The sequence below is a fragment of the Polypterus senegalus genome, chromosome 12 (assembly GCF_016835505.1).
Source record: "Polypterus senegalus isolate Bchr_013 chromosome 12, ASM1683550v1, whole genome shotgun sequence".
Lineage (NCBI taxonomy): Eukaryota > Metazoa > Chordata > Cladistia > Polypteriformes > Polypteridae > Polypterus > Polypterus senegalus.
In genome coordinates, this window is record NC_053165.1 from 103,729,577 (window position 1) to 103,750,814 (window position 21,238).

Genomic DNA, 21,238 nt, shown 5'->3' on the forward strand with positions numbered 1-21,238 from the left:
TCTCACCACATGAGGCCAGGAATTGTCGTGCACCAGGAGCCACTGCACCAGCATAGGGTCTGACAATGGGTCCAAGGATTTCATCCTGATACCTAATGGCAGCCAAGGTGCCTTTGTCAAGCCTGTAGCGGTCTGTGTGACCCTCCATGGATATGCCTCCCCAGACAATCATTAACCCACCACCAAACTGCTCATGCTGAATGATGTTACAGGCAGCATAATGTTCTCCATGGCTTCTCCAGACCCTTTCACTTCTGTCACGTGCTCAGGGTGAACCTGCTCTCATCTGTAAAAAGCACAGGGCACCAGTGGTGCATCTGCCAATTCTGGTATTCTATGGCGAATGCCAATCAAGCTGCATGCTGCTGGGCAGTGAGCTCAGGGCCCATTAGAGGACATGGGGCCCTTGGGTCACCCTCATGAAGTCTTTCTGGTTGTTTGGTCAGAGACATTCACACCAGTGGCCTGCTGGAGGTCATTTTGTAGGGCTCTGGCAGTGCTCATCCTGTTCCTCCTTGCCCAAAGGAGCAGATACTGGTCCTGCTGATGGGTTATGGACCTTCTATGGCCCTCTCCAGCTCTCCTAGAGTAACTGCTTGTCTCCTAGAATCTCCTCCATGCCCTTGAGACTGTGCAGGGAGACACAGCAAACCTTCTGGCAATGACACGTATTGATGTGCCATCCTGGAGAAGTTGGACTACCTGTGCAACCTCTGTAGGGTCCAGGTATCGCCTCATGCTACCAGTAGTGACACTGACTGTAGCCAAATGCAAAACTAGTGAAGAAACAGTCAGAAAAGATGAGGATTGAAAAATGTCAGTGGCCTCCACCTGTTGAACCATTCCTGTTTTGGGGGTCATCTCATTGTTGCCCCTCTAGTGCATCTGTTGTTAATTTCATTAACATCAATCAATCAACATTTATTTATATAGCACATATTCATACAAAAAAAAATGTAGCTCAAAGTGCTTTACAAAATGAATAGAGTAATAGAAGACACAATAAAAGATAAACATAAGTCAACATTAATTAACATAGAATAAGAGTAAGGTCCGATGGCCAGGGTGGACAGAAAAACAAAAAACTCCAAAAGCTGGAGAAAAAAATAAAATCTGTAGGGGTTCCAGACCAAGAGACCGCCCAGTCCCAGATTGATTGATTGATTGATATAATGTATTGATTTTTCTTTTTTGTCTGTTATTGTGTTATCACTACTTCATGAGATACATGCAAGAGTTGTGTTGCTTGGTGTGCACATAATTATAAACTTAACCTTTTAGTACTATCATCCAGATTAATACTCAGTTATTGTCGTTAAAGGCAAAAATGAATAAATGTAGTAGCAACACCCCATTTTAGACAAAGAAAATCAGATTTTAAGTGCTGTCCTTTAATAAATTATGAAAATGTTAAGAGAAAATATTCTAGTTGTCATTGAAATGAGAATTTAATTTTACAGAAAGAAGGAAGCCATATATCATTTGTGAAATAATCTTTTGGAGCAAGTTTCTGTTGTGCCTGTTGTTAACACTTGTAAGTTTACTTTCTTGTAACTGTTGTAATTCATCGCTGCCTTTGAGTCACCGAAAACATTTCACTGTTGTCTGGTTTGGAGTCTTGTATTACTGAAACCTAATTTAGTCTTCTCAAGTAGAAGTAAGTATTTTCTGAAGAAACAACTCCTAAATGTCAGCATCTAAATGAATAGCAAGATTACCCAATTCATGTTTCTTGTTAAAATCTCTTATTTCAAAATACAAATGAATGTACAAAGCCTGTTTTTTTGGTGCCTCATCTTCAGGTAAAAAGGTGCTTTAAAAAATCTCACTACAAAGAATGAATTTAAAAAAGCTTTGATCACAAACTGTGTCGTATTCCTTAGTATACATAACACTATTCTGCATGTCCATTGTAGTAGCTCAGAAATTAAAGGTATAACTATATATAGGTAGGATCATAAAAAAAAATACTGAATGAAGAAGTGATGAATTAGACAGTACTTCTTTGTATGAATTTTCTGATACGAAATACTGCCAATATGTAATGTGGCCTTGTAATAGTGTATTGTATGATATTACCACGTTACTGAAGGAAAACACAAAGGTAAACAAATGTCTTTCATCAAAAGCAAGGCGTTTAAAAATTAAATTGAAAAATTAGAACTAAGGTGTAACATGCATAACTGGTATTCACCGTCTGTACAATGATTTGTAATGAGAGACAGTAGCCAATTCTTAATGCTTGCTTTTCTGATCCAATTTGTATATCTGTCCCTGCTGTGTCTATGCTGTGTGAGTTATTTTCTGCTGCAGAGGATTTTGTCACAGAGGAGAGGTCACAGTTCCATGCAGAGTGCTGATATTTTCATTATTCTTAAAAGGATAAATAAAATTATATATTTTTCATATGGGCGGCGCAGTGGTAGCGCTGCTGCCTCGCAGTTATAAGACCCGGGTTCAGTTCCTGGGTCCTCCCTGCGTGGAGTTTACATGTTCTCCCCATGTCTGCATGGGTTTCCTCCCTCAGTCCAAAGACATGCAGGTTAGGTGCATTGGCGATTCGAAATTATCCCTAGTGTGTGCTTGGTGTGTGTATGTGTGTCCTGCGGTGGGCTGACAGCTAATGGGTCTTAGGAATTAAAATGACGGCCATTGTTGGAGTAAAGTTTGATGGTAATTCAGAAACCAAAAAGACAACACTATATTTGGATGGTTTTGTAGAAGGAAACACAACAAAGTGAAAGAATTGGGGCATCACCCTGATGATCCTGTATAATTTAAAAGAATGCACAATAATGCAACACACAATAGTTTGCGGTAACATCTTTTCAATCACAAGTTCCAAACAGAGCTGAGAACAAGAAGTCTGGGTGCTGGGTTAAATAGTCCCCCAGCAGGAAGGGATGACAACGGAAGTGGCGTCAGCAGTGGAGTGGCTTCTCAGTCTTACTTCCTGCCGAAGGAGGAAGAAAGAAGGCATTAAACCTCAGTGCTAACCCCTGGTTCGCCGAGCAGTCACCATCACCAGAGTCCATAAGCTGTCTCCCATGTGCACACGTGTGACAGTTTATACAGTCGTTATTATCATGTAGGCAGAGTTCAGTGAAATTCTTATGTGCATGCGCTAATCAAAATGCAACACATCTTAGGTTACTGCAGTGCAAATAAGATTTGTTTCATTTTAATAAAAAAAGGAAAAGCTTCGATAAGATAAGTACATGTTAAAACTTTTATATTTGTGCACTAACTTGAATTTATTTTGCACTATTTTGATTTGTGTATGTCTAATAATAAGCAACTCTAAGCAAGCAGAACATTTCTTTTACAAAAAAAAAAAAAATCATATTATGGGAGTATTATGTCATGAAGCCTAAACCACAATGGGAATTGTATTGTGGGTAAAGTGTATTGGCTCATGCATTGTCATAACATTTATGAGCTTGGTTGTACAGAGAAGTACTGAAAATAAAATAAAATCATTTTGAGCATCTCAATATTTTTAGCGGTATGGTGGTTGTGGTGATGCATGTAGGCTCCAGCTCCCACATTAGTTGAACCCAACACTTTCAGTAGTCATGACGGGATGAGCCAGCAGATAAAAACACTCGCACAAAGCAAGGGGATGGTGAAAAAATGTAAAAGTGCTTTTATTTAAATCCAAAACAAACAGTGGCAATAGTGCAGTGTTTAATCCAATAAGATGAAGGTGCTAGTGGAGATTAATACATTTTAATAAATAAAACCAGAGGTTAAAACACACAGTCATCAGGTCCTTACTGCACAGTCAGACGAGTCCAGTACAACTCCACCTTCGTTTGCCCAGCTCACCCCTTACTTGGTCAGCCAGGGAAAAAGTTAATAGCTGCAAACTTCATCACCCGACAGCCAATTTAGCCGCCCACACAGCTCTAGCCAGATCGTCCAAGGTTGGTCCTCCTCCCGTCATCCTTCACACACTCAGTCGTACCTTGGATCCCTGGGTAGGACTCCACCATTCTCACACCCACTCCACACAGTTATTCCCACCGTCACACCTGCTTGGTGCCTGTTACCTACACAAGGCACGGTTATTTATTTTAAATTGACACAGGACCACGAAACACACATCACAGTGGTTTCAATCGTCAGTTTAGCTGAATAAAAAACCCTTAAGAGTAAAACAGACTTTTGGTAGAAGTTTAGATTGGACTTGGTGCCATTTACATTCTTGAATTGCTAATTGTATTTAATCCAAAATCATAACATTCATTAATATTTAAAGACTTCAGCAATACATTTCAGAGTTAAACAAATCTTTCATATGTAAGTTAAGTAAAATTAACATATTGAAATAGTGCACTGGTCTTTTTATGCAATTCTGTACCCAAATGATTCAACTAATATGTGTGTAAATCTTAACAATTCTTAATGCTTTCTCATTAGTTTAAGTTGTGAGGATCTGGTTACTTTTCAGTCTGTACTGAGCATTTGTTTGTTTTTTTCTTACAGAATCGGTGAGGAACACACCCAGCACCGAGCCTTTGTCCATTCCTGGTCAGTCAATATGCAGTGTGGAACACCCTGATCCTGATACTGGGCCGGGTTTTCTGAGTACTAGTTCTGAGGAGGAAACAAACCGTAATCCTCCTACTGCACATGTACGTCCTTCCCACCCGCTTAAGAGCTTTGCAGTACCAAATTCTAGTGGAACTTCATTTGAGTCTCCTGTTCTGCCAAGCACCCCTTTGTTGGCACAGGCAGGTAAGAAGCTGTTTATTATTTTAATGACTTTTGTACTTGTATACAGTGATCCCTCGCTATATCGCGCTTCGACTTTCGCGGCTTCACTCTATCGCGGATTTTAAATGTAAGCATATCTAAATATATATCACGGATTTTTTGCTGGTTCGCGGATTTCTGCGGACATTGGGTCTTTTAATTTATGGTACATGGTTCCTCAGTTGCTTTGTCCAGTTGATTTCATACAAGGGACGCTATTGCAAGATGGCTGAGAAGCTACCCAATAAGAGCACGTATTACATATTAAATAAAACTCCTCAATGATATACGATATGCTTCCCGTGCGGTGCTTCGCATACTTGAAAGCCCAAACAGCACGTATTGATTTTTGATTGTTTGCTTGTCTCTGCCTCTCTCACTCTCTCTGACATTCTCTGCTCCTGACGGAGGGGGTGTGAGCAGAGGGGCTGTTTACACAGAGACTGTTTGCCTAGAGGATACGTACGCTCCTCTAAAAAATGCAGAAACAATACCTTCACATTGCTGCCTTCCGTTTAGCTACTTTGTCCGGTGGTGCCTCGCATACTTAAAAGCCCAAACAGCCCTATTGATTTTTGATTGCTTTTCTCTCTCTCTGACATTCTCTGCTCCTGACACGCACTCCTTTGAAGAGGAAGATATGTTTGCATTCTTTTAATTGTGAGACGGAACTGTTATCTCTGTCTTGTCATGGTGCACAGTTTAAACATTTGACTACAGGGTGTTATTTCTTGTCTAGAGGGCTCTAATAATGTTAGAAAATGTATTTAGAAGGTCGTAAACAGGTTTTCTATGCTCTAACTGAAAATTATTCGATTTATAAATAAAGAATCCTACTTCACGGAAATTCATTTATTGCGGCAGAGTCTGGAACGGATTAACCGCGATAAACGAGGGTTGACCGTATACAGATTTTCTTAGAAGATTTTCCTGTCAAGGGCTGGCATGGTAGCATAGTGGTCAGCACTAGGTTCATATCCTAACCCAGGCAGTGCCTTTGTAGAGTTTACACAAGTCTGAGTGGGGTTTACTCTTGCATCCAGGAGACATGTAGGAAAGGTTGACTTGCAACTCTTTATTGGCACAGTGTGAGAAAAATTAACTCTATGATGGACTTGGCAGCCTTTCAGGTTTGAATCCTGCCTTATATCCAGTGGCACTGAGTTTAGAACTGATTCCCCACAACCCAATGATTATTCATTCCACGTTCATGTGATGTGTGATGAACAGAAAATATCTACTGCATGTGAGTGTTTTTTCAATTGGTAGGTTCTAGCTTGATAACTGAAGCCAAGCCAGGCAGTGATATAACGTTAACCTCAGTCACTTCTATAAAAAATAATATCATGGTCACCAAAAATGTTTTCTTTTTTTTGGGTTGATTTTCAGGCGATAATAAGAAATCATTAAATTTATTTTGTAAAATTGATTAGCAAAATGATCAGCATCTTGTGCTTCTCTGAAAATGAACTACTGGAAATTCAGGTGAACCCAGTGCAGTGGGAAGGCGAAGCGTCACCTCTGAAAAGTCCAATAATGAGTGAATACAGCATTAATATCCTGTTATGGGGGAAATCTGTTCAAGGGTGGAAACATAGAATAGGACATAGTGTAATTCTGTGGCTTTTTTCATAGTCAGGGACCTATTCCTCTTTTTATTTGAAGTCCCTGCTTAAATTGGCTGGCTGCCTTTTGCTGTTATTTTGTAGTTCTAAGGACATTCCAGGGACATCTTTGAATAATTACTTTGGAGTAAGACCTTCACATTTTTGCACTCTCTCAATGAGCTATGGGCAGGATACCTAAATGTAGTTGGTTAGATAGTTGGATAGATCCATAAAATGGGCATTTCAATGAAAACTAAGTGTCATACTAAAAGGAAGGAAAGTGAAAAGCTGAGTATAGTTGTAATTACTTTGGTTTTACACTTAATGCTTAGTACTTGTTTCATTTTCTTTTAACTCTTTGGTATAAATTTGCTGTTTTAATTACATGCAAATATTGACAGTTAAAATAACAGAAGCAGACACATGGGAAATGGTGGTGCTAATTATGATGAAAAAAGCTGCAACACTGATGTCATATTTCCTATGGAGTACTTTAACCCACAGTGGATAAATAAGCAGAACGGCAAAATGTTAACTGATAACGGAAAATGAATTCATCCTTCTACAAGAATTATTTGAGTACTTGAAGAATTCACATCCAAATAGAATAATAGTACAAAAAAATTTTAAAAAGCCTCAAACGTATTTAAAAATAAGAATCCAGTTATAAGCAGAGTGCAGGTTGGCCTAAAAACTAGTTTTGTAATAGGTCCTCTGTTAACACTTTAGGTACTGCAAATATGCATCTATTACTTATTTACTTCTATGTTATAAGACCTTAACAAAGGCTTGTTTGGATCTTCTTCACTCTTACAATGCATGAGTAAAGTGCTTATTCATCTGTGCAATGTGGTCTACTAGCAAAATGTCACTTTGGAGTGGTCTGAGGTAGCTTAACTGAGACACACTTCTCTTGATATGACATTTTCACGATAAGACATGTGAATCCTTCATATAGGCACATAGTTTTACCATCATGTCAATATGCCACACTGCACAGAGATAAATGTATTGATGTTTTAACTGCTGTGAAGACCCAAAAAATCCTTTGTTAAGGTCTCGTTACATAAGAGTAAATGAGTAATAGATTCATTTTTTCAGTACATACATTAAAGTATTATCGGTCCTCCAGCATTGAACTTAGAGACCTTCAAGGGGTAAATAAAATGGAGAATTAAAACCTTTTTGCAAGCTATGATTTCCTGGAATGGGAAAGTTAAAACTTTATCAAAACTCCACACCATAAAGCTATCCAGTAATGATTCATTAAAAAAGCATCCAAAAATAAATGAAACATCACCAGAATAAATGAATAAAGGAAATATGCCAGTTAAATCCACCAAAACCAAATAATACAGTAGACCAAAATAATTATCAGGATAACAATAAAATGACACATTTAACACAGGAGTGCAGTGAAAAGTTATGGCAAACAACTAAGAGAAAAAAAATCCGAGATTTAAAAAACACATAAGCACAATCTCAAAATATGTAACCCTATAAACAAAAGCAAAGGTCACAATCAGAAAATACAAAAATCTCAAAAAAGATATGTGCAATGGGCTTTGTTTAATTAAAAAAGTACGATGAAATATCCCCAAAGAGACCAGCACAATAAGCATAGCAAGATGTCTGAAGGGGCCAGAAGCACAGTTATGAGTCTGTTACAGACCTCGTGACTGTAACCAATGAAGGTCCTAACTTAGTACGAGTCCCCAAGGCTCTAAAGTAGAAGCATCCAACAAAATAAACATAGTGCACGGCCCTGACACAAGTTCAAGGTATTAACAAGTCCTGTCTAAGAAGGTTTTGCTTATTATGTACCACTGATGGCAAGATTGCATGCCTCTGTGTACTGCTGATGCTACTGACTACTTTATTCTTCTACTCTTCACACAGAGAAGGCAAATACAAAAAGTGGAAGAGAATGCTTTTTAACAGTTCTGCAGTTTAGAAGCATTGGCAAAGAAATACCAGCTGTTACATTTTCAGATTTTTTTTATTTTTTATTTTATTTTGACACAATAATGTACCCAATCTTCCATTTCCATACTAGGAACAGCTCCTCAACTGCATTCAGTAAAAACTGCATCCATTGGGACTCTTGGAAGAACACGATCTCCAATGCCGGTCACAGTTCCTAGTGCTCCTGACATCCCTGAAACTAGCAAAATGTTGGAAGAAGTCGAGAGTGTAAGTCTATAAGTGGTATTTCTAAATTACCCTGGTCTTTAGTGTGATGATGCATTGTTGTACAATTATAGGAATTCTCCACCTAGTATATACTTACCCCGTGTTTGTATTGAATGCTAAAAAAAACTTTTAATCCCATGTGTCCATGAAATATTGAGATCTTGAAATTCCTGATACAGTGCTCTTCAGTGGACACCCAACTTGAATGACAATAGAGGAGCACGTTCAGACTGGATCAGGCTTTTGACTTGAGGACCCACCTCACCTCTCATTCATTGGCAATGAACCCTCCTGCAGTAGCTTACGTATTGGCTAACATGTTAATGGGACATCAACATTGTAAAGTGAGGTCTGAAAGAGGAGTTCAGTTAGTGAGTAAAAATGAAAGAAAAGCAGGTGACAGAATTATCAGTTGTAAAGTATCTCACATTTGTGAATAAATGAAGAAATGCTTCATCAAGCAGGTTCATTCACTGGTGTACTTTCACAAAGTGACATTAAAAAGTCCAGCAGTACAGTAGTTGTGGTTTGATGAACAACAAATTAGCGAGGAGGTGAGTCTTCAATTCAAACACTTGGCCCTGTCTTAGCACTTTTCTCTCATTTGTGCAACAGACCGTTTTCTAGAAGTGGTTTACTTAATCATATTACCTGAATACCCGACATCTGTATTACGTGATACACCTAATTTGAGATTTTTTTTTCTTTATGGACGTTTTAATATTTTGCTACTCTTCAAGCAATGTTGAGTTCTCTGATAATACTTTTTTTTTTTTGGCAATCACTCCAAACAACACTGGGCAGTTAACAAAAAAAAAGTATAATTTTTGAATAGACTACTCCTGTAGTTATTGCCTTCATCCTTGTGTTGGGTCTCTTTGAGCCAGAATTAGACAGAGTTGGTTTGAAAATTAGCCAATGGATATGTCGAAACATGTAATGAATAGGATTGATAAATGTTAGGAATTAGTATTGGAATATTCATTCTTAATAATAACACATTTTATTTATTTCTAAAAACTGGAATCCTTTATTTGTTAAATTTGGAATTTTTAGAAGAAAACACAGAAAACATCAAGTATGAGATTTAACTTTAAAATGTCACTTTGTGTAAAACCTTCTATGCTTTTTTGCTCCTGCTGTCCCCCAAGTGCAGTCAACTGCCCCTCTGGGACTTTCTTTCTCTCTAACCTTTTTGTTTTTTTTCTTGCTTACTTTTCCTTCTACTTTATATTGCTACAAGTTTTTCTTTTGTGATGTGTGTGTGCTGTCTACATGATTCACTGACATTAGTAGGTCACAAATGGTCAGTTTGTTTCACTCCACAATAGTGTCATTGTCATGTCAATTTTACACTGAAGTAGCATGGGACTCATCTACTCAAGTAGCCCATCATTTGACACTTCCTATCCAGTGGTAACCTTCTTCATTTCTTTTAGAATTACGAGCCGGATGAGCTGACGGAGGAAATGGCCCACCTGGAGGGACTGATGAAGGATCTGAATGCCATCACAACAGCTTGAGTGTGGCATGTGCTGTAGAAGGAAATTTGTCAAATGTCACAACACACAGGATTAATAAAAGACAAAACTACATAAAAAAATAAAAATAACCTCTTGGCCTTGCCCTACGTCTCTCAGGGAGATGGAGAGACGATATTAAAAGAGATGGCTTGCATTTTGTTGTTGTATTTTTTTTAAGAAGAGATGAAAAAAGCTGGTGATAGTAAAAGAAAAAAAAAACATTAAAAGCAAAGGGTTGTTTTATCTTTGTTTACCATGAAAACTGTGTTTGGACACATGCCATTTTGTAATTCTAAGAAGATTTTTTTTTTCTTTTTTCCCAGTGCTTTTAGCGCTGATCTACAGTGTTTGGACATTTTGCATTAGTGTGTCTCTTTACTTGTGTCCTTTTTATTTGTATTTCTTTTAAACTGAACACCTGAAGTAGCCCCTTTTTGTTACTTTTTGTAGCTGGGTCATCATGTATAGTAGTATCTGGAGCAAATTATGTGCCTGTTATGTTTTTACTTTTTTGCATTATATATTGTGCCATGTTGCTATTATTTTTTATTACTTTTATATACATAGAATATAAATATATATAAACTGCCTCAGTCTTTTTACATTTATGTGATGTTGTTTGGATCCAGGATTGACTTGTCTTGTTTTTACAATGCGTCTTCTCAGCCAGGGTCCATCATCATTTTTATATCATGTTTTCCTTGTTTTATCTCTAAGAAAATTACAATTCTTATAGTTTCTTTATTTCTAAATTTATGGTGGGAGTTCCCCTTCTTAGTGACGGCCTTGTGATGACTTTTTGTTGTGGTCCCCTTTTTTCATTGCTCTGTATGGAAACCACGTAAACCACCTACCTTTTGGCATCTTTGTCAGTTTCCTTTTCCACAAGTCGGCCCATAGTGTAGCATTTATTGAACAATGGAGTAAGAGCGTTTCCATTTACAGATTCAGCAAAACATAACTGACTTTATTTTAGGTTGTTATCCTTATTGGCATTTCTAACCCATAGCAGCATATCTTGTATACTCTACAAAATATTGTAATCATGACACTGATTTTTAATTAGCAAGATAACCTCCAATTATCTGTGTGCGATCAAATGTATACAGTGTATGTGATATGTGAGTGTGTGTGTGCGTGCATCTCTCTTTCTGTGTATGCACACATTCCATTATCTAACACTGCCTAAGACACCTGAAGATGAAAACATCAGGCGATGCAAAATACATGGGGGGCAGAAATACTCCATCTCAAATTATTACAAAAGAAACAATTTTACTACTCCTTTTTTAGTAGTTACATTTGGAATATCTTCATCTGTAGTGGCAATTCACCTTAAGCGTTTAAATTATCAAAACTACACGTTTTAGTTGTTCTTGCTTTCAAAAATTCACAAGGAAATACAACCAAAATGCACATTTTTAAATTGAAGGCAGCCCTTGTAACTTACTGAGAAGATGGCAGCTTAGGCTCCTTAGTATCTCACATATTTGCACTAACTTGAGTCCGTTACTCTTGTATTGTAGCTAAACTCTGTTGCCATGCTGTTTGACGTCTTACAACCAGTTCTTCAGATACAGCCATCGAACTTGTACTATGATCTAGGTGATAACGTCAATCGTGTTTGGAAAATTGAAGGTTGCACATCATATATGTGTACGTATATGCACATCAAGATGTACTGCATTTACAGTATGTATGTGCATATTACATATTCTGAAAATGCATTCAAAGGGAGAATTCACCATTCCATCAGCACTCTGTGTTCCTAGTCAGTAACTTCAGTTAATAATCAAACTGTAATGATTTTAATACAAACTTATTTGTGTATTGTAAAACAAGAATGCCTACGCGTAAATGTCATTTGGAAATTAAGGTGCTAACTCAATCCCTCTGAATGAGGTTAAACACTTCAGTTAGAAAAATATACATTTTGGCTGGAATACATTTTTTACCATGCCATTTATTATATATCCTTATGCAAAGAAGGCTTCACCTTACAGACATTAGGGCTGGGGTTTTTGCCAGTAGTTAAGTAAAGATCACTTCTCTGTCTCTGTGTAAACTAACTTTAAGCCGTAAGACTCAGTTGCCTCAGTCAGCTCCCCAGCACTTGACTCCTAGTCAGGGTTCAAAGTCTGATAAATGTGGTGGTCACACTTGTCACGTGTAAGCCTTCAACATGCCATCACTTGAACGAGATAAAAGAATTTTGTAATATATTTTTAACCACAAAGTTGAATGTAAGCGAAATTAGCATTTTGTATTTTTGAGATTCTGGCAAGAAAACAGGGTCCATTGTTATTGTACCTGAATGTTAAGATTATATTAGTTTACATTTTCATTTAGTAGCATAAGCTTTAATTCTACATTAGCGTCTTTAGCTGTTGATGCCTATTAGCCAACACTTTGACTCCTTCAGGATTTGTATGTGTACAACCTTTATATGTCCCCTCAGCTGTATATATGACACTGAAATGTGTAGATTTTTACAAAATGAGGATCCCCTTTTGCGCTTGTACAGGCAATAATGTTTGTGTTCTCTTAATAGGGTGCCAAGTCAGCCCTTTTATTATATAGACATAGTTTATCTCCCACTACCCTTTAAGTAAATGGATGGCTGCAGGTAGATAACTATGTGTATGATATGAATATCAGTTGCTTTTTTATATTTAATAAAAAATAAAATTGCTTTCTTTGCATGGCAAATTTTAAGTGCCATGATAATTTTGGGTGTAGACGACAATGCTGAGATGATGCTGAACTGCGCTTTGGATAATAATTTCATTACCTCAGTGTCTCGCAAAACACGCATTTTGGCAAACAGGTTACAGCGTCAAGTAGAGCAAGTTAGACATGTACATGACATTATCAAAGTATTTTAAGCAAGGCAGACCATAAGAGTAGTGAAAAGTACTTATTTAAGAACCATATCATTCTCAAACGTCACTTTATCTAAGGATTACTATCATTTTGCATTACGTAAAATTATCAATACAAACACATTTCTCTACCATTTTTGTCACTTCTGATTTCTTGCACTCACTTGCAGTATTTTATGGGGAAGAAGCTGCCTCAGATTTTTGATTCTCCAATTTGGGCTTGGGAAGTCAAAAATCTGCAGGTCTCCAGCATTGAATCAAAGAAACATCAATAAAATGTCTTACTAGCTCTGAAAGACACAGGTGTGCAAACCATTGATCTGTCATCCCTGTATGATTTATATTTGCTAATTCATTGCTGAATCACCCCTAAATGAATTGTCACTTAATTTTGTTTCTAAAGAATAAATCTTCTTCTTCTTAACCTTGGGATACAAGTGATATTTAAGTACAGAACCATGAAAAGACACACAAGGTGAGACTTTAGAAGGGACTCCCAAGCAGTGGTACACTGTCAGCTTGTGGCTTTACATATGAAGAAGCTAAATAATTCTGTCGACAATTTCACCAGTGGGGGGAAAAAATGAAACAAAAGTGAACGTGATATTCTTTTTCTCTGCAGCCCTGTTACCCAAAGAATTCCATTACTGTAACTGTAGTACTGGTTATTATTTTGTGAATATCACTTTTGTTACAATGTATGCCCATCTGAATGATAATAGAACTATGTATGTAAAACCTTTTAATTATGAGTATTTCAGTTAATGAAAGATTGTTAGAAAGAAAACATCTGTTATGTTGTAAACAACTGAGACTTGTAATGCACTTTTGTCACAATTTTTCAGAATACATTTCTTACATATACAGTGTTTATAAATTTAAAGTTATGTTTTTTTGTACCGGTAGCTTTCTACTTTAGAAACTGGCAGCTGTTTTTTTTTTTTTTTTGTTTTCCTTTTGCTCTATTTTTAAACAGTTTTGGTTTTAAAATAATACAATTTTGTTTCTCGTCCTTAGTGTGGGCTTGCACTTTGCTGTTCTGTTTGTGTACCTTCATTTTGCACTTTGTAAAATATTCTCGCCTTGTCTCCTTCCTGGTAATGAACAACAGAAATGCATTTACACTTGAAATTTTGGACATGCTTGTCAATTCACTGCCCTTTGACCTTTCCCCTCATTCACACTGTGGCTTCCATTGGGGTAATTAAGGTCAAATTCTAGTCCTGACATTGGCATCCTTCAGTTTCTTTTTATAGTGCTGGAAGCTTCCAGAAATAAACTCCACTTTTGTTTTTAATTCCGAACTTAATACAATTATTTGTACTCTTCTCAAAATGACAATTCTCTTCCAGTTGTGATATTTTAATATTGTTTGAAGATGAGGTCCAAGTAAAGATTCACCAACCTTATTGCATTGTCTGTGCTTTGGACTGAAATCTGTCCAGCGTATCATTAATATTGTGGTTAGCTATTCCCAGCGCTCGGTGACTTCAGCTCCTGTTTGGGTCTTTTCATAATTTAGAATTTTCACTTTACATGGTATGGTACCTGCAGTAGAAGAAATGTTATAAATTTGAAATGGTGTTGACCATTTTTTTTTTTATGTCTTCAGCTTAGACTTTAGACCCAGCAGCCATGGGTTGAAAACGGTGCAGGCATCCACAAAGAGAAGTTTCCTGAGGCAGATGCTCGGGCTGTTGTACTGTTCCTTCTCTTGGTTGAAATCTCTCATTATTTCAAAAATCACTTAAGTTTATGCTGATGAGTTGAATCAGCAGCACATTCTTAGGAGTTACAGGCTCCATACTTGTTTTTGGACTCCCAGCGTCTGTATGTGATAATAATTCATCTATTTTTTTAGCTCATTTTTCAACACTGCATCTTATTTCAAAAGGAGAACGCCAAAGGTGGACTTATGCATGATAATAGGGTTTTTCAGAAACCAGGTTAGTCACCTTTTCTCTGGTTTTATTTGTGCATGGATATGCACTCAGTGTTTTCAGTTCAACAGTGAATTCTTAAACATTCCCAATTACTAAACCACTTGTAGCATTTGAAGACCCTGTATAAGCAGCAGTCACGTGATGGGCAGCGAACACTCAGTCCATTTTACCACATAAAGAATCCATCTTGTGTGATCCACATGCTTGTGCCAGAAAAGCAGGCCTACACTTGTGCCTGTTAGAATCGAGACCCGTTTATACTTGGCATATCTTCATCACCACAAGGGTCCGCATCAGCGAACATATGCCTCCAGATTTTTTGTCGATGCAGTCCTGTGTACATTGACTGCATATACGCTAAACAAGAAAACGGACACATTCGAGGGACTGGTGTGTAAAGTGATTTGTTGCTGTCTGCACCAGTATAATCCAACATTAAAAGCATACAGACACAACCAAAAGTGCACAGATTCATGGCAGGAAATCATCCAGACCCTGGGCAAAGGTAAACGTTTGTAAAGTCAGAAACTGAAATATCTGCAAGATCAATATGTAAAGACAAAGAAAATAGTTCTGTAATTCTGTAACTGCACAGTGTCGCACACTGAACAGACCAAGGTGCACATCCTGTGTGCACGGTCGTGTTTGCAGCTGTCTGCACCTGGATATAAATGGGCCTGAAATGACTTGAGAAATAACAGCTGTTACAAAAACTCAATCCCTGCACTTGTTAGGCGATGGTAGTCATCAGAGCATCAGAAAGGAGTGGGGCTGCTATCGGGACCATTTAGTCATTTATTAACAGCTTTAACAATAAAATTGGTATTTCTTTTCAGTACCCTGCAGCATAAAACTAATCAAGTGGTATAGAAGAAGGTCAGTTGTGGAAAGCCAGGGCTGCTTTGCAGAACAAGATGGCCAGGGGCCAAGCTGCTACAGGTAAGTAAAGCTTCCATTCATTTCACTGCTATTGGACCCTTTGTCATTGGCTGTTTAATTAAACATGCAGCAGGATCTGTATTTGGGGCTTCTAATTTGAAAGATCGGACAATGTTTGTGGTAACGTAACTAGTGGCATGTTGGTCTAGTATACACAGGCCAATTGGATACTCCATCAGATTAACCTGTTGCTTTGCTGTTTCCCTGTAAAAGGCAGGAATAGATGGCAATACTGGACATGAAACTGCTAAAGAAATGTAATTAGTTCATAAACATTGAGACCCCAATGCTTGAGGGTGTAGTGTCTTACAGGGTAGGCCAAATCTTTTTTTGGTTTGTGAAAAATCAGTTGTATCCACAAAGGACTGACACCCAAGGGAGGAGTGGGCCTAATGCAGCTGTGATTTCAGAGTCTTATGCTGTATCAAGACATTTTATGTAATGTAACAAAAGGAGAATTGTAGAAAATTTCTAAAGGTTATAGATTTTATGGACTGTAATGCTAAGATGACATACATTCCCACTCCCAGAATACAGTGGGTATTATTTGATTTGGATTTGGCATAAGAGAAGGAGAACTTTCAGAGTTTTTAGAAGAGTGTCAGGTCGCTGTTAATGGACAGCTTAGTCTGCAAACTATGGTGCTTGTAAAATTAATTTTAAGGGAAATTTTCATATTTTATTATTATACTGTACAACTACTTTAATGTGCAAGTGAAAACAAGTCTCTGCAAAATAATCTGAATTAATTACAAATATAAAACACAAAACAGCTGTTCACACGTGTTTATTCACCCTTCAAGACGGTTTTTAATAGATGCACCTTTATCATCCATGACAGCCTTCAGTCTGTGCGCTCAGCTGTTTTCAGCTTTACACATCTTCACACTGCTATTTTTCCTCCTCCTTCTTCATAAAACTGCTCAGTCTCTGTCAGGTGTCGTGGGGATTGTGAGTGAGCAGCCCGTTTTTAAGTACGAGTTTATGTTTGAGAATGAATTTCACCGTGTATTTACGGCACCCTGAGTCACAAAATGAGAGTCATGAAGATGTTTCGTAGCTTCCCTGGAGATCATGATAATACTTTGTAGTTTTATGATACTAAAAGTAAGGCTTCAGCACAAAGACAAAAATATGAATCAAAAGGACATAATTATGTTCTTATAAAAGGTTTATGGCACTCTCATGAAGTACTCTGGAGTCAAGTTCTGAGGCAGGCACTTCATAACAACAGCAAGAATAGCACTGAGATGGACACACCAGGACACATGCAATGAATGAGGGTAAAACCCAAAAACGGGCCCATTTATTTAGCAATCAATGAATCACAGCTGAACTTCCAGAGCAATTACTTTCCCACTGATATAGTCAAAGGATATGCCACATAACATGACAGTTACTAAAACTAACCTTAATAATAAAACATTTTATTTATTTATATAGTGCCTTTCCTATGCCTTGACTATTCTTGTGCTGTTTCTGAAGTTGTGTTCACTCTTCCAGTGTTCCTGATTGTATTCCAGAGTAACATGCTGTGCCTCTCTCTTCGATCTCCCTCATTTATCTAATGCCTCAGGAGTCTCGACCTGCCTTCTTGTAACTTCCTAAGCTTGTAAAATGTAAAGGAAATGTTCCAGGGCTTCATGGAATGCAAAGTCTCCATATACCTGTGAATCGCCCATGCAGCCCCATTCTATCTTCTGGGTAATATGCTGGCTACTGGAGTACAGTATGAACACCTATGTGTTGATACTGCTTGTGATTCACATATTAGTGCTCAGCCACATTTGGCAATGATCTGTATTTGCATGCCATCCATTACACCAACAATTCCAGAACAACCAGTGACTTGTTCACACAATGCAGCCTGCTTTAAATATTACCTCACATGGAGTGGTGGTGAAATATATAAATCTGCGTATTACCTCACACGTTGTAAAAGCATTCAACATTTGATGCAGAATTCGGGAAACCGTTGGTTCCAACATACCCAAATTATCACTAATGCAAAGCTGCAATCGAAACATTACAAACATTTTTCATTTCAGCTGAAAGCACATGGCTTCTCCTTGTACATGCATCGATTATGTAACAAACCTTGTTGTGAATTTTATTAAATCTGTGCCATATCAGTATTTTCTAGGAGTCCATTGTTGTTCAGCATTTGAAAAACATTCAGGTTTTCCCAGAATATGCATGCCAATTTCTGCCTAAATGGCATCTTCTGGCAGCTTAGCAAGTTAGGACTGCACAAGAGCTCTCCTAAATCCTGCTGGAGTTAGGTGTAGTTTCTTAAATTAGGAAAATTCATAAAATACTTTTTATCCTCCTCCTAAGATTTGGACCAAATTCGTGTCACTGTAAGACTTATCAGCCAGTTTAGGACTGTTTCTTACTCTGAGATGCTTGATAAATAGTTGATGTGTATGAGACCCTGCAGCCACAAAATTCTGAAGGCACAGAGTCGCTGATGGGGACCCTTACAGCAACACAGATGTGCTAAGTATAACCGGCCCTGCTTCTCTGACTTGGCCACTTCAGAAAATATGAATGCCGTTTTTGTGCCATTCCTGGGCAGCTTTAGCCTTATACTTGGGCTCATTGTCTTGCTAGAAAACAAATTTTCTGCCAAGGTGCTGGTTTCTTGCAGATTGCATCAGGTTTTCACCCATGATTTCTTTCTGCATTTAATTTATCCTAAACCCTCACAAGTCTTCTAGGACTTGCTGCAGAAGCCTCCACATGGCATGATCCTGCTACCACCTGGCTTCACAGTGGGGACAGCATGTTTTTCATAGTGCACAGTGGTTGGCTTATGCCAAGTATGGTATTGAGCTGCTTGGCAATCAAATAAAATTTTGGTCTGATCAGACTGAAGAACCTTCTTTCAGCTGACTGCAGAGTCTCCAATGTGCTTTCTGGCAAAATCCATGTTTGATGTTTTTATATATATATATATATATATATATATATATATATATATATATATATATATATATATATATATATATATATATATATAAATCGGTGGCTGCTATTTTTGCACTGTCACACGAAGCTGCAACTGGTGAAGCACCCAGACAACAGTCTCTCTAATCTGAGGTATTGTAGATGGTAACTCCTTCAGTTTTATCACAGGTCTTGTGGTGGTCTCCCTCAATGGTCGTTGTCTTCTTGCTAATCACTAATTTCTTAAGGTTTGACTTAACTGGACTCCAAGGAATATTCCATGACTTGGATATTTTCTTGTCTCCTTCACCTGACTTTGTTGAAGCAGACTGGCGCAGGCACCCTTAGCCCCAATGAAGGCACTCGGAGTCTTGGGACAGACAGTAGAATCAGGCTTTATTTTGTGTCGCACATACAGACTCGACTCAGATGGAACATTGAGCTCCCAGCAATGACCACTTTTATTTTTGTCACATTTCTCATCGTTTCATCCATTATTCTTCCTCATCTGACTTCTAGAATTCCATTGCTTTAGTCCTGCCTCTAATTAATTCCACCAATAATTCTTAGTTGAGAGGGTGTCAGATCCCGCTCTGTCCATCTTATCTGTTTGATGAGGGCTATTCTCTTTCCCTACTATTTTACAGCTTGCTACCATGATTTACAACCAAAGACTTCACATTCCATTCTCTAAGCGAGGAGCCAATTCTTCGGCTCTCCAGCATGTCTGACCTTTGCCTTATGAAAAACTGGTGTTTTCCGGCTCATAAAAAATAATAAAGAATATGTGGGCAAAAGTCTTTTTAATCCTAACTCTTACATTTTCATGCATAGTATAAAAGAATGCTTACTTTCTCATGTGCTTATGATACTTTTCTAGTACATGTAAATTACTAATTTTAAGAATATAATTTTCTATAACTATGGGGCTCTGCCCCTGCTCACTTCACTATCCCACCCACTGGCGGGGCAATATGCGCTAGCTACTTCGTAGCTCTGCAGCTGATGTACGGGATGCAGATGTACAGTTTAAACAGATTGTTATTTTCACGGGAATTGTTACATATGCATAATAGAACTAACTATTTTACATTACAGAGAGTAATTAACCATAGTAAAAAATAGTAAAACTTAATTAATTGAAAGAATATTATGTATCATGTTGCGTTCGAGGTATTCGTTGCGTTATACGTTTTCATTCTGTTTGACTTTGAAATTAACATGCAAATTTCTTGACTTCCTATAATTGATCCTCTATTTCTTTGAGTTCATTGTATATTCTTAGCCATTTTGATGGCAATAGTCCAGTTCTCCAGGTCTTATAATTTGAGTGAAATCTACTATGTCTAGTGAATTCTTCAAAAACTGCAGCTCAAGCTGCATATCATTGCTGTGCAGTGGACATTTTTTTATTTTGAAGTTGGGTCATTCTGTCGAACTGACAGGGATAAGGCCGCATATAAAATTGTAACCCAGTAAAAACCACTCGTTGAAAGTCGCTTCTCACGAATGGGACTTCTCCAAGTTGGTGGCACTCATAGAAGACAAAAACAGCAATCAGGCTGGAAAACCAGCAAAAGGTGGCTTAAAGAAGGATAAAATGCAAGGAGAAAGAAACGGCTCTTAAAAGTTCACCAAGGGCAACACCTCATTTGCAAAAGCTATTCAAAGTGATTTGTGATTGGCTGGTTCTATTTTAAAATGACTTCGCTCGCCAATCCTTGTGCGGTTCGCGGCTCTGCCACTCAAAAATAGGTGGAAGCGGATGTACAATTTAAACAGATTGCTGTTTTAGTTGGAATTGTTATATATGCATAATACATCCAACTATTTTACATTACAGTGAGTAATTAACCATAGTAAAAAAAAAAAAATAATAAAACGCAATAAATTGAAAGAAACTTGTTTCATGCTGCATTAGGGGTATTTGCTGCGTTGTACGTTTTTATTCTGTTTGGCTTTGAAATTAACACACAAATACTTTTTAAACTTACACTTTTACTGTAAAACTTCAGTAAAAACAATATTTGGAATTAACCTTTTGTCAATATCGCATTGAATTTTGATTCCGTATTTGGACTTACATCGTGACAACGCAACGTATAACTGCCCGTGAGTGAATATCGTTTCTTTCTCTCTAATAAATAAACTGACTTTTTTCTAATGTTTGTCCCTGTGATTTGTTAATTGTCATAGCAAAAGCTATTCTAACAGGAAGCTGTAAACGCTTTAATATGAATTGCAAGACCTCCTTTGGTGCCTAATGTTATCTGCGGAAGATGTACTACAGTACTTTTCTTGTCGCCTGTTAAAGTTTTACATTTCAGAATTGTCTGACCAATTTTGAATACAACTAATCTTGTCCTATTGCATAGCCCACCACCCATACATAAATTACACAATAATAACATTACAATACTTCCTCCTTTCAACAGTAATTCGGC

General features: G+C 37.6%; 1 protein-coding gene across 7 annotated transcripts in view; it reads left to right on the plus strand.

Annotated features, from left to right (window-relative positions):
• LOC120541448 (neogenin-like) overlaps window positions 1-14,260 on the plus strand; it is a 396,809-nt gene extending 382,549 nt beyond the window's left edge. For all 7 annotated transcript variants that reach the window (XM_039773085.1, XM_039773086.1, XM_039773079.1 and 4 more), the window contains 3 exons: window positions 4,489-4,740; window positions 8,422-8,558; window positions 9,998-14,260. In XM_039773085.1, coding sequence (XP_039629019.1) covers window positions 4,489-4,740; window positions 8,422-8,558; window positions 9,998-10,081 — 473 coding nt within the window. In that variant the 3' untranslated portion in view covers window positions 10,082-14,260. The remainder of the gene's footprint in view (window positions 1-4,488; window positions 4,741-8,421; window positions 8,559-9,997) is intronic.
• The last annotated feature ends 6,978 nt before the right edge of the window (window positions 14,261-21,238 follow it).